General features: G+C 47.7%; 1 protein-coding gene across 6 annotated transcripts in view; it reads left to right on the top strand.

The window, feature by feature from the left end:
• Positions 1-2,973: 2,973 nt before the first annotated feature.
• CC2D2A (coiled-coil and C2 domain containing 2A) overlaps positions 2,974-13,342 on the top strand; it is a 145,239-nt gene continuing 134,870 nt past the window's right edge. For 2 of the 6 annotated variants that reach the window (XM_086705416.1, XM_086705413.1), the window contains exons 1-4: positions 2,974-3,176; positions 8,266-8,324; positions 10,415-10,498; positions 12,344-12,467. In XM_086705416.1, coding sequence (XP_086561542.1) covers positions 8,286-8,324; positions 10,415-10,498; positions 12,344-12,467 — 247 coding nt within the window. In that variant the 5' untranslated portion in view covers positions 2,974-3,176; positions 8,266-8,285. Of the gene's footprint in view, positions 3,177-8,265; positions 8,325-10,414; positions 10,499-10,850; positions 10,984-12,343; positions 12,468-13,342 lie in introns of those variants that run through there. The other 4 variants (XM_086705414.1, XM_086705409.1, XM_086705411.1 and 1 more) reach the window with 3 other exon arrangements.

The following is a 13,342-nucleotide window of genomic DNA, read 5'->3' as shown; positions in this document are numbered from 1 at the left end:
CCTCCCTTGCTCACATTCTGACTCTCTCTGTCTTTAAATTATAAATAAACATTAAAAAAATGTTTTAATTAAAATAAATAATAAATACATACAACGAAATTAAAAAATCATGACTTTATCAATCATTTCTAAAAGCTCTAGCTGATGCTTTTTCACATTTGCCTCATCTGTTTGATAGTATCTGACTCTTCTTTCATATTTTCAAAGCATCCCTATAAACTCTTCTATGATCATTGCTTTTTTAATATTCTCCATCGGATTGTTGTATGATCAGAAGCTCTTCCATATCTAATTGTGCCCTCTGATTGTCTTCAGACTTGTGATTATTTCCTGTTGTGTTGGCTAACTTTGGATTGTGAGCTCATCTTCAACAAGGTTTATCCACAGCTTTCCTGAACTAAGTACTTGAAGATATAATCCTCCAGGAAAGTTCTGTATCTGCCTTTGCCCAGTACCCCATGGGATACAGTAGCTTGAGATTACCTTTTAAAATTTGTGACGTAGGGGGTGCCTAGGTGGCTCAGTAGATTAAGCGTCCAACTCTCAGTTTCAGCTCAGGTCATGCTCTTGGAGTTTCATCAGTTTGAGCCCCACATCAGGTTCTGTGCTCACGGTACAGAGCCTACTTGGGGTTCTTTCTCTTCTCCCTCTCTTTCTGTCTCTCCCTGACTCATGCTGTCTCTGTCTCTCTCTAAACGAATAAATCAACTTAAAAAATTCTTTTAAAATTTTTCACTTAGGAGACTCCTAAACAATATAGATAGCACAAATAAATCAAACGGTATAGTGCAAGCCAATACTTATGAATTCTCTGAAGAATATTTTTCCCACCACAACTGAAGCACAAACTGAGGAGTTTTGTTGTCTCCTTGTGCCATTATTAGATACTAGATAGTATATTTTAACCTAAAGATTTAGTCTTTCACCTCTGAGAGTTTTTCTTTTATTATTTCTTTGTTAATTCCATCTTCTCATTTTCTCGGTTCTCTCTTTCTATAACTACAAGTGTGTTATTTCTTAACCTGAGATCCCCTCATTTTCTCCATAATGCTTTTTTGCAAGGGCAATATGCTAGTTTTTCACTGGAGGATCCAGAAATGTCAGTATCTGGGGTCTGTTCTTTGTGACCAGAAAATAATTTTCCACGTTTTCTAGATTGGTGCTGCTGGAGGTGACACAAGGAGAGCCAAAGGTTACTTCAGTTCTGTGAGAAGGAAAGGACCTTGCCTCCTCTCCATTTCCTGCCCAGTTTTCAGCCCTGAGACACATCCACCTTCTGCTGTACCTGGGAACTTGTGGCCAGAGTGTCTCTGGCTCAACTTCCCTTGAGGAGTAGCTTCCAATCCCCTTTGGAGGTGGTGGGGGGAGGGGGAAACAGAAAAGGGGGAGTAAGAAGGATGAGCATATTTCCAGACTGCCAGGAGTAAGGGAGGGTCCTGAGGATCTAACTCCTCTATGCATAGCTGTTCACATCTTCGTGAATTTTCAGCCCCACTTGCCTTGGTATCTGACTAGATTCGTTTGCAGGGGAGGCCGTAACAAAGTACCACATACATGGTGAGAAATGCATCGTCTCACTATTGTGGAGACTAGAGGTAAGAAATCAGGTGTTACAAAATAAACAGGGGTGCCCGGGTGGCTCACCTGGCTGAGCATCCGACTCTTGGTTTTGGCTCAGGTTGTGATCTCATGATTCATAACATCGAGCCCCATGTCACCCTCAGCACCCTGACAGTGTGGTGCCTGCTTGGAATTCTCTCTGTCCCTCACTCTTCCCTTCCCCCACTCATGTTTGCTCTCTCTCTCTCTCTCTCTCTCTCTCAAAGAAGTAAATCAACAAAAATAAATAAATAAGTAAATGTTAAAAAATAAACAAAATAATATAATATAAAATATAAAGGAAATCAGGTATTGATTGGCAGGATCTGTTTCTTCTGAGGGCTGTGAGGGAGAGTCTGTTCCGGTCCTCTCTCCCAGCTTCTGGGGGCTGCAGTCCTCCCTTAGCTTGTAGATGTTGCTCTCCCTGGGTCTTCACATCATCTTTCCCGTGTGCATGTCTGTCTCTGTCCCCAAATATCTCCTTTTTATAAGGACACAGTCATATTGGATTAAGGCCCACCCTAATATTAGGGCCTTTTTATATAGACACAGTCATATTGGATTAGGGCCCACCCTAATGACCTCTTTTTAAATTGATTGCGTCTGTAAGGACCTGTCTCCAAATCAGGTCACATTCAGAGGCACTGGGGGCTAGGGCTCCAACATACTTTCTTTTGGAGGGACAGGATTCAACCCCCACCCTCCTGAACCTAGTCCTGACCCTCTCTGGAATTCTGTAGAACGGATGGGCTCATTTCTCCTCCCCCCACACACAGATACACGTGCAAAGACACACACACACACACACACACACACACACACACAGGGTACACAGATGGATACATTTATACACACACACACACCAGAAAGGTTGGAGTGTGGCTTTCCTTGGTCTATCCATTCCATTTCTCTTCCATGTGCTTTGCCACTTCTCCCATGACCTTTGCTTTTTTTTAAGCCAATACCATTTATATCCTCTTTGAGCAATCTTAGTAGGATTCCAAAAATATGCAAAGATTAATCCTGGACATCCAGCCTCCACATTTAACTGGAAAACACTCATTGCTGCCCAGCAGCACCGCCCAGAACCTTGGCTGCAAATAAGTCAGGTGCACCGCCCACTCATGGTGACCTTTCGTGATTCTAAACCTCCCGCATCTGAGCATCGCCTGTCTCTTGCCAGAAATGCCCAGTGACCCTGATGACATAAGGGAGGGCGTGCTTCCTAAAGCCCCCCCACCTGACTTCTGATCAGCTGCCCCCAGCTGGTTCCCGTCTGTGCTGGGCTCCTCTGTTCCCCCAGCATGTCCGTGCTCTGCTACTGGAAGTCACCTGTCACTTTAAAAGAAAAAAAAAAAAAAAAAAGCCGGAGTGACCTCCCTTAGGAACATGTTGCTAAGCGGGTGTTTTTGCTCCCAGAGCTTCAGCCTCCCAGGGAGCAGCCCTGGGTCCGCCCCAACGTTCAGCCTTTCCCTTTGGACTCTTTCAGAAGATTCGACAGCAAGACTCCGTCTCTCCCCACTTTCCTTTCATCCCAGGAAGCGGAATCTGCAAAGCGCTTTGTAAAGTTGCTTAAGGTAACCAGTTCTTCCCGGGGAGCAGGGCTGCAGTAAGGGCGTCCTGCCCTCGTGACCCCGGCTTGGAGCTCAACCCCTCAGTCCCCCCTTAGCCGATTTCATGAATTGCGAGTGTAGGGGTTGAGAACCCACTGAGATTTACGTTTTACTTTCTGGAATTGAAATCATAGAGCGTCAGTTGGGCTGCTTTGATTTGAGCGGCTGTCTGATGTCTGGCTCTCAGGGCCGCTGGGTGGAATCCCTCCCACAGGGTTGCTCGGCTTCCGTCCTGGGACTTTCCTGCCATCCTGTCGCATTCCTGTCTCCCAGAAACATTTGCTCCGGGGTGCGTCTCTGAGTGTCTCAGTTCACGTTGGTCCGAGGGGCAAAGTGCCACTCATTTCAGGCTTCGTTTTTCTGGGCATTAGGCAGAGGAAGAGCCATTACAGACAAAGGGATGAGGATCACTGCTCCAAGAGACCACAAGAAAATCTGCGGGCTGGTATTTACACTTACAGTTTGCCTCCATTGCAAAGAGGCGCTATGAAAAGCTAATAAGGTCTCGTGGGAAGTGCATGCCTGTTATTGGATTTTCATATAACCTCTTCTGCAAATAAATTCGGCTCCAGAATGAAATCTGTCTCTTAGAGCTCATGTAGAGTCATTCGCTCACACGTTTATCGAGCATGAACAAGGTGCCAAGCAATGGGCTGAAGTTCAGAGCAAGCAGAAATGCATTAGACCAGCTCAGAAGCACAGAGTCTGTGCAGAAGACAGCTCTATAAACAGAGGCTAGCAGTACAAGGAGCTAAGTACCGTAAGATATTTATAAAAGTGTCGAACGTGCTTGAAACACAACAGATGACTCCCAGAAAGGGCCTGGGATCACTTAGTTCATCACGTGAACGCAATGGGCATATACCACAGAGTGCAGCTCAAGTGTGGCATTTATATGCACTCTGCCAGGGTGACATGTGTTACATCGAGCCGATTGAATGATTCCATAAAGCTATCTGTCACCAACCTCAGACAAAGGGAAGCTGTGGCTGGAATGCTTTGTAGACTCAGATAATGAATTTAGAAGCAGTGAGTGTGGCACCTGCCAGGGGTCCAGGCTCCAACCCTAATAGGGTAGGGCAGAAAAAGCTAAGCACCATACGCAGGGAGGAAATACCCATGGGCGTGAGGGCAGGGGAGGGCTTCACAAGCACCACAAATGGAAACAGAAAGGAAACTCCCCTGGGCCCAGCTGGGGGAAGGGAAAGAGGGGTTTTGGAGCCAGGAGGTTGAAGGTGGGAACCACAAATGGTAATGGGGGACTTCTATGTCACCTCAGGTCTTTCTTGTGATTCCCCTTCTGTCCCCTAAGCTCTTTTTCCATCCCCACCCCTTTTTCTACTTTCCTTCTCTAGCATCACCTTTTCTTAAAAACCATACCGATATCGAGAGCCTGGTCCATGCTAGGCATTTTACCATACAGTCTATCATTTAGCCCTTATACGGTAATCTTGGAGGTAGGAATTTTGCAAATTTACAGGTGAAGAAATGTATTTCAGAGAGGCGAAGGCATTTGCCCAAGATCACACAGCTGACAAGTAGAGCTGGAATTGGGACCCAGGTTCATTTAATTTTTCACAAAGGTCTCACTATTTCTATACACCCGTGTTTGCACTGTTTTGGAATAGGACACTCACATTGTGTTAATTTTTTTCAAGCAGCCCAAGGTCAGATGCAGTGCATCTCTTATGACACACCTTCATCCTTTTGCCTACATCCTGTAGAACTTGTCACAGGGTCCTCTGGATAGGGCTCTGATGCACTCAGCACCCTCAGAGACAGCCCATTTGTTTGGACAAAGGTCTCAGCAGTACCTTCCTAGAAAACTGTCTTTGGTTTTCTGCACGAAGTTAGATAAATCATTGACCTAAAGTAGCCACAGCCCTGTCTCACTGGGGCAATACTCCACAGCTTTCAATTGTACATATTTCCAGAAGACTGAACTAGCATAGATTGGTTCCTGATATGATCACAAAACAGGGATCAATGGCGAGACAGAGAGGTAGAGGGGCATGGGGAAGACTGTGGAATCACCAAGTCTTGGGGTCAAATTCTGAATGTGACATTTAATAACTATAACCTTGGACAAATCGTGTATCCTGCCGGAGGTTAACCTCAGAGGAAACCTTGGTCCCTCAGAGGTGAATTGAGGCACGAGGAACTGAACTAGAAGTGTTGTTGTAAGGTCTGGTGGTACCTTGCATCTAGACATAGCACAAAATAAGTCTGCGGTAAATCATGGCTCTTATTTGGATGTTGCCAATAGGAATATATTAACAAGTGCTCAATGCATTTGGTGATGACAAGCTACATATTAAAGTCGAACAGTATTGATTTATCTTCTCTTAGGAACCGTGCTCATGAAAAAATAAATTTTGATGTCATTTGATTTCCTTAGAAACTCATTCAAAGGTAATGATCAGGAAAGAATGAGGAGAAAAAAAATCAACTCTGTTACATTTTTCATTCTTACTTCTATTTACTTCATATATGACTTTTTTTTTTTTTTTTTTTTACTTATTGAGGAAGAATCTTTCTTTCCTAAAATACATCAGTTCTTTTTTTTTTTTTTTTTCCCCAGCTCATAATTACCGGGGTTGTTTACTAGAGAGTTTTCGTGTCCTTGGGCATTTCAGTCTTATTCTCTGCCCCTCATTCCTTCTAGATCACCTCCTCGTCCTTTTATTTTCTGAACTGCTGACATCAGTTTCCTTCCTCCATTTCTGGTAGCCTGTGAGGAGGTCTGGGGAGGAGACAACAGATTTCCAGATGCTTTGTTTCCCTTTAATATGCTAATTCCCCATCAGGGTCACTGCAACCTTGAACACCTCAGATGAGCTGCTTAAATGACAAGGCCTAGCTGAGATTCAGATTCCAGGATATTAGGAAGGGCTTACAACTTGTCAGCCCTGGTGTTTCTCCCCACGCCCTCTTTCCTTTGATCTTCTCAGCAGCCCAGAGAGGACAATGAAGATTTAAAGGGCTCCAGAATGGGGACATGGAAGACACAGCCAATAAGTACTGATTTAGTCATTCATTTGAAACACATTTTTTGAATGTCTCCTAGGCTCTGGAGGTAAACAATGAGCAAATGTCCCTGCCCTCTTATAGCTTATATTCTAACAGGGATGGGCAGACAATAGCAAATAAGTATATATGTCGGCTGGTGACAAGTACTATGGAAAAAGAAATCATCATGAGATAGTTAGAGAATACCAGGAAGGTGAGGGAAGCAGATTACCATTGTATTATGAGTGTTCTGGGAAGACTTCTCTGAAGGGTCTCTGTAGGGCCTTCAAGGAATTAAAAGAAACAGCCTTGCAGTTATCTTGGGCAAGAGAGGTCCCGGCAGAGGGAACAGCAAGTGCAAAGGCCCTGAGACCAGAGGATTTAAGTGCAGATCATGGAGCGCCTTGTAAGCAATGGAAAGGGTTTCGGATTTTACTCTGTTGGGAAAAAGAAGTCATTGGATTTTGAGTGCAGAAATGACATGACTGCGCTTGAATTTTAAACAATTCACTCTCTTCAGTGTAAAGAACAACCTGTGGGTGAGCAAGGTGAGAAGCAGAGAAGTTAGGAGGGTCTTGCAAGAAGCCATGCGAGAGACAATGGTGCCTGACCGGGTGATAACAGTGGAGGTGCATAGAGGAGGTTGGATTCTCCATATAATTTGAAGGCAAAGCCGGCAGGATTTCCATGGATTGCACGTCGTGTGTCATGTGAAAGGCAGAGCGGAGTCAGGAATGACACAATATGGCGTATGTCTGAGGTTTCTGGCCCCAGACAAATGAGTTCTGTTTATTGCAACAAGGAAGGTTGCAGGACAAGCAGATCAGGGGGCGATGACAAGGAGCTTCATCTGGGGCATGTTCAGCCAAGTGAAGGTACCCATCAAGCACCTGGATATTTGAGTCTGGAGCTCTGGGGAGGTGTGCAGGCCCTGAGTGCAAGTGGGGGGGGGTACCAGCAGACGGATGGCATTTAAAGCCAAGCGACGGGGTAAGACCACCAATGGGATGGGTAGGGGCAACGCAGACCCCACCGTGTGGTGATTAAGAAGATGGAGACAGACCAGCTTAAGAGTCTGAGAGGGGGGAGAGATGATAAACCAAGAAAGAACATATCCCAGAAGCCAAGTGAAGAAACCGTTTCAGGAAAAATCAGGTGATGGGTCACTTTCATTACTGACCCACTGAGAGTCAAATAAGATGAGCACTGAGGAATGATCATTCGATGTGGTGACGCAGAGTCACTGGGACCCTGACAGGAGCAGGTTCAGGGGCTGCTGGGCCCAGCAAACCTATCCAGGAAGAGAAGGTGTGAGGAACTTTCCTGTAGAAGGTTGAAAAATGGAACACTAGCTAGAAAGAGAAGTGGAGTCCAGAGACAGCCCTTTTAAAGAAGGGGCCAATCACAGCACTTTGTTCATGGAAGGAAATGGGCCAATAGAGCAGGAAGAAGTGATTATCCAGGGGAAAGGGGAAATTGTCAGCTCAAGGTCGTGGAGGAGGAATGTGCTGGGGCCTAGTGCACAGGCTGAGGTCCCAGCCTAGATGGGAGCAGAGGCAGGCAGGGTACAAATGGAGGCAGAAGATGTAGCCTGACTCTGCGGATGGGGGAGGGGCAGGGGATGGACCCCCCCCCCAACCGCCACCCCCCCCATCTCTCTGTTCAGTGAAATGAGAACCAAGGTCAAGGGGAGAGAGTGAGGAGGGGGTGGGAAGGTGGAGGTTTGAGGGGAGAGGAGGGGCTATGAACTGGACTCCTCTGACTCCAAGGGCAGAATTTCCTCACTCCCACCTGCTGCCCAGTGGCACCAGGTTCATTGCTGGGCTCATTGCCAGGCCCACGGGGCCAGAAGGGTCTGGCATCCTTCCTTTTCCTCTGGGGCTCATTTCCACCAATCTGGGTCTGCAAGCACATATTCCTTGGGAATGGACCGTCTGCTCTAACACGGAGGTCAGCCTCATAGACATCGGTAGTAAGAAAGATGTTTCACTGATTTTCAAAGGCCTGACTTCTTTGTTTTGTTTTGTTTTGATTCCCTGTCCAGGAGCAGACACTGCAGCCAAAATGAATCCCAAGGAAGAAAAAGTGAAAATAATCACAGAGGTAAGCGGTTGCTTAGATGTCCCCTGAAGGTGTGGCTGTGTGTGCATTGCACTTATGTCACACATCTTTGTGAGGGAGGAAGTTAGGCCAGCAACAGGCCTTTATTGCACGCCTACTGAATGCAGAGGGCGCTATGTCAGGCACGCGGTGGAGACGGGTCCTGATGGCGTAAGAAATGCGTCCCTGCAGACATTCCAGGGGCTCACCTCTACACGAATGCTCTGAAGCTGCCCGGTCACCATTTCGTGACACACAGCTGTTCGGAGTGACCACCTGCTACTGAGTCAGCTCTGCGGCAGCACATTGATTTGTAGAAAACTTCAGGCTGAAGGAACCAGTTGTAGACCATAACCACCAGTAAAATCCTGTCTCGTGGATTTTACTGCCATTTCTAACTCATCGTGTACAAACCATCATTAAACACTATCTACAACAGAGAAGGGAGTCTGTCTCCTACTTGGAGACCACAGACCTCAGAACGGAGCAGAAAGTCCCTCAACCCCAGCTTCTCTCCTGTCTGCAGGGCCTGCTGACTTGAGACCATAGAGGCTGAAACGGAGAAGACACGCTGTTTTCTAAAGCCTGAAGGAACCACATTACCCAGCTACAACCACACAGGTTAACTTTAAGCAAGATATCAAGTACCTTCAAACCACATAAATCTACATCCTCTTATTCACGCAACGAATATTTATTGTGTCGCTGGTCCCTGGGGATACCGCAGCAAAACAAAAACCCTATGCCCTCAGGGAGTTTCCGTTCTATCTAATTTGAGGTCCTACTGGACAGTTTTCCACTGATAGAGACTCAAAACATTATTGGAAAGCAAAATAAACTAAAACAAAACAAAACAAAATAAAGCAATTAAAAAGGCCTAGATTTCCTCACAAATCCATTCTAGCCAGTGAGAACTTAGACATGAACTAAGGACCACACTTGCACACCTCAATGTTAGCAACATTTTATAATCTAAGTTGGTGAACCCCTAAGCTTAAGAATACTCCCTACCTGGGGACCCTGAATCAGGAGGCCCAGTGAGGATGGGGCTTTCACCCAGAGGATGAATCAGAGATCTCAGGTCCCTTGGACAAAAGACAAGCCCAAGCTATGCCCATTGGCCGGTCAGAACGTGGGTTCCCTCCACCCACCAAGGTTCTCATCTTCTCTAACCTCCACAGCCAAGGGCAGGATGTGCAGTTGGAGGCTGACTCAGCAACCTGCTTGACATTTCTTTGAAATCTTAAATCTTATCATTAAAACCCATCCTTTGTGTTCCAAGTTTATTTCAGTATTAAAAAAATAAAATCCCAATTTCACTTTGAACACCTTTCTAATGAACTCGATGTAACAGGGAGAGGTTCCAGGTTTACCTTGCAATTCTTCTACGCCCAGAGGTGGTGCCCCAGTTTGCAGAGGTCTAGGACCAGAGAAGTTTGCAGCTTGAACACTTGAGAGCATTCAGCTCTAACATCTTCTCACTAAAACTTTAGAAAGCGTCAGGAGGAAAAAGAAAAAGAAAAAGTTTGCACTGTGAAAGAATTTCTGTTTTCAAGAAAACGTTGTCTTTGAATTGAGACTTCGTGACGATTTAACATATATCCTTATTATTCAGTACCTGAGACTGAGGCTGGGGGCAGAGGAACCCGGCCCTTGAAACCCCTGGTTTGATTCCCATGTCATCCTGTGCTGGGGTACTCTCTCTGGCCAGACCAGCTGTCCTGGCAGGGTCCCTTGTTTTGGGCTTTCATTAGATTGTGAGTTTTGAGGGCAGCAAGAATCTGTGTGTCCCCAGGGCCAGAAGCACGGCGGATGTCGTAGGGGTGAACGATGGAGGCTCCAAGATCATCTCATCTATGATGTTTCCATTTGGATACAACTTTTCAAGACCATGTCTGCTTTGAGAAGAGTAAAGGCTGGTAGCTGCTTAGACCATGTCAACTGTCCCTTCGCCCATACTCAACTTTAGGGGTGGGGGCAGGATGGTGATTTTAATTTGAATACGTAAAATGCACCCCTCTTCCTCTCTTACCGCCATTCCCCAGCTGACACACAGACTCAGTGACCACTCTTCCATTTACATTTTTATAAAGGAGTTCGATGAAAATGATGAGGATGCAGGTGTGGGAGGCCAGAAGAAGACCTCAAAGATGGCAAGACAGAAAAGGAAGAAACCGGTATGTGGTGCTGGGGACCCTGTGTCTGCCTGTGCATCGGCCTGCCAACTGACAAGGTGTGGGCACCCTCAGGGGACCACACATCCTCCCCGGGGCTCCCTGGAAAAGACAAGGGTGCAGGGGGAAGTTGCAGGGTGTGGGACCTGTGTGGGGCCTTAAGGGTGACCCTCACAGGGACGCTGTGGTCAGTACCCCGGGCATTTTCCCTCTGAGGTTTCTCCCGTCTCCTGAGAGAAACCCAGAAAAGAGGGACGGAGGCTTTTTACTGTTGTCCTCAAAGGCCATGAACTGAGGCCGGCGATAGATGGCAGTGCAGGATTACTAATCATGGGGCGCTCCCCCTTTCTCCAATTCCAAGCCCGGGCTCAGAGCTCAGCTTCGGTCTAAACCAGAGCGCCCGCCCCCCCCCCACCCCCCCTCCAGCTCTCCTCAGAAGTGACCCTCCTCGGCTGAGAGCATCCCCCTGCAAGGCCAGCCTTCTCAAGGTAAATAACCACCCCCCACACACACCGGCCAGGAGCCCCTGTCCTCTGAGGAGAGGCAGGGAAGATCTCTTTGGAGGGGCAACTTGCTTGGAAGCATCGAGATGCTAGCAGGGGAGGGAAGGAAGGGAGCGCCATTTTGAGCCAGCACCCACGTGATGGGGCTGCCTGGAGAGGGTGGCTGGGACGTGAGGAGATGTGGACGCGGGGAAGGCACCGAGGTAGCCGCAGTCGGGGGACAAGCCCCCTCTCTCTGCCCCACCGCACTCCGGTGGGGCCAGCTGGGCCGAGGGGCGGCCTCTGCTTGCGCAGCTCGGATGGAGCAGCCGGGGGGAGGAGGGGGGCGGCCAGCCACGTGGCCAGCCTCTCTGGCCACTCAGGGAGCTTTGACCCCTTCCTGCAGGGTCCCCCAGGGGCTCTGCAGCCAGGGCAGGCGACCCAGAGTACCGCCGGGACGGGTACACGTCCTTAGCTACTGGGCCACAGGCACAGGAGAGAGAGGCAGGGACGGGGAGGGGGGAGCATGGTACCTGGCACTGCCCTCCTAGGCACCGGATCCTGGATGTAACCCGTGCAGGAGCCCAGACTGCAGACCTTGGAGCAGGAGAGGTTTGGGGGGTGTTGGAAGAAATCCAGAGTACTGTCGCTTAACCCCAGCGGCACCTCAGAATGGAATTTGGGAGATTTTTTTTTTTCCAGTCGGTGCCTGGGGTCCACCCCAGGCCGTTTATTTGAATCACAATGCCCGTGCTTTGCCCTGTGGCCGATACAAAGTAGCATCTCGGTGCACCCGCTGTCTTCAACTCCCTTGTTCTACAGATGAAGAAGGAAGGAAGCGAGGAAGTTAAATAACTTGCCCCGAGTCCCTCAGTTCATCTGAGTTCAGAGGCAAGCCTTTGTCTGGCCCCAAAGGCCATCGCTCATCCTTGGCCTCCACTGTCATCTCTGCTCACCGGCCTGTCCTCTGACAGCCTGGGGAAGGAGCCACAGGCTGTCCTTTGCCCTGAATTCCCCGGGGACACTTTGGCAGCTGTTTCCAAAAGATTTGGAGTTGGGATCACATAGTTTTGGCCGTGGCTTTCCTGCTCCCCCTTTCCACCCAATTTCTGCAAAGGTCTGCACATTATTCATAGAAATAGTGGAAGTATTTATTTTATTTGGGGATGCCTCAGTAATTTAACGAGAATCCTCTTAGACGAACTCAAGGTTGGCACCCCTTTTCTGACAGGTGACAGCACCACGGTTATCTAGATATGAATAGTACTAAGGCCTGTCCCCTCGCTGAGTGACCCACATCATCCCCAGATAGGATCTGTGTCAACCCAAGCCCTGGGGGTAACAACCTCTGCCCCTCTGCCCACAGCTGCCCGCCGCTGGCCCCGAGGAAATGGTGTCTGAAAATCCCCACCTAGGCAACCAGCCGGAGCCCCTGCAGGAAGATTCTGACACTCGCCCCCTGAGCATGACCACCCGTCGAGGCCCCAGGAGTAAGTGTCCCCGAGTTCAGTTCAGCCAGTGTTTATTGCCTATTGTAATCAGCAGAGCAATATGGGATTTTTAATGGGTAATGTTTCTCATACATGGCTACCACCCCTCCCCCACTGCACCCCAACTCTGTGGGTACTCTCCTAGGTTAGCATCTGTCTAGGAGACAGGACACATAGTTTCAGGACGTACTTCTCTAAGCATATATGTTTGGAAGTGTTACTTGAAATAAAAATGGCACAGGTGAGGGCACCTCGGTGGCTCAGTCGGTTAAGCGCCGACTCTTGATTTCAGCTCAGGTCATGATCTCGCTTGTGGTTCATGAGATCGAGCCCCGCGTCGGGCTCTCTGCTGATAGCAGGGAAGCTGCTTGGGATTCTCTCTCTCCCTCTCTCTACCTGTCCCCTGCATTTTCTCTCTTTCTTTCTCTCTCTCTCAAAATCAATAAAGAAACATTTTTAAAAAATATTACAGGTGATCAAATTTGTAGAAATTCAAGGTAGGGTGAAATGGTTAGGAAGCCATCCAAATCCAAAAAGTGCAAATCCAAAAAGTGTGGCTTGAATTCCCCCTTCCAAGAACCTCCACTATCATGGACAATCATTAGTTATCCACTCATTGTAGGAAAAAGGATCACCCTTTACTTGTTGCTTTTCATGAAAAGTGGATTAGACAAGAGAAAAAGGTGTGTTACACTTTTCAGTTGTTAAGCAATCATTACACAATTGTCACCCCATTTCCCTACAGCAGGGCTGGGGCATAAAGTAACTATTGGAAACCAGAAGGCTTTGGAAACAAGCTCATCCCAAGTCCAACCTTAAGAAAAATGTGGTTCCCGTCAAAGAGCGATGATATCATAGGACTGTTACAAATTAGT

The sequence above is a fragment of the Puma concolor genome, chromosome B1 (assembly GCF_028749965.1).
Source record: "Puma concolor isolate L17-30 chromosome B1, mPumCon1.1.hap2, whole genome shotgun sequence".
In the NCBI taxonomy this organism is placed as follows: Eukaryota; Metazoa; Chordata; class Mammalia; order Carnivora; family Felidae; genus Puma; species Puma concolor.
This window is presented reverse-complemented; position numbering and strand designations above follow the sequence as displayed.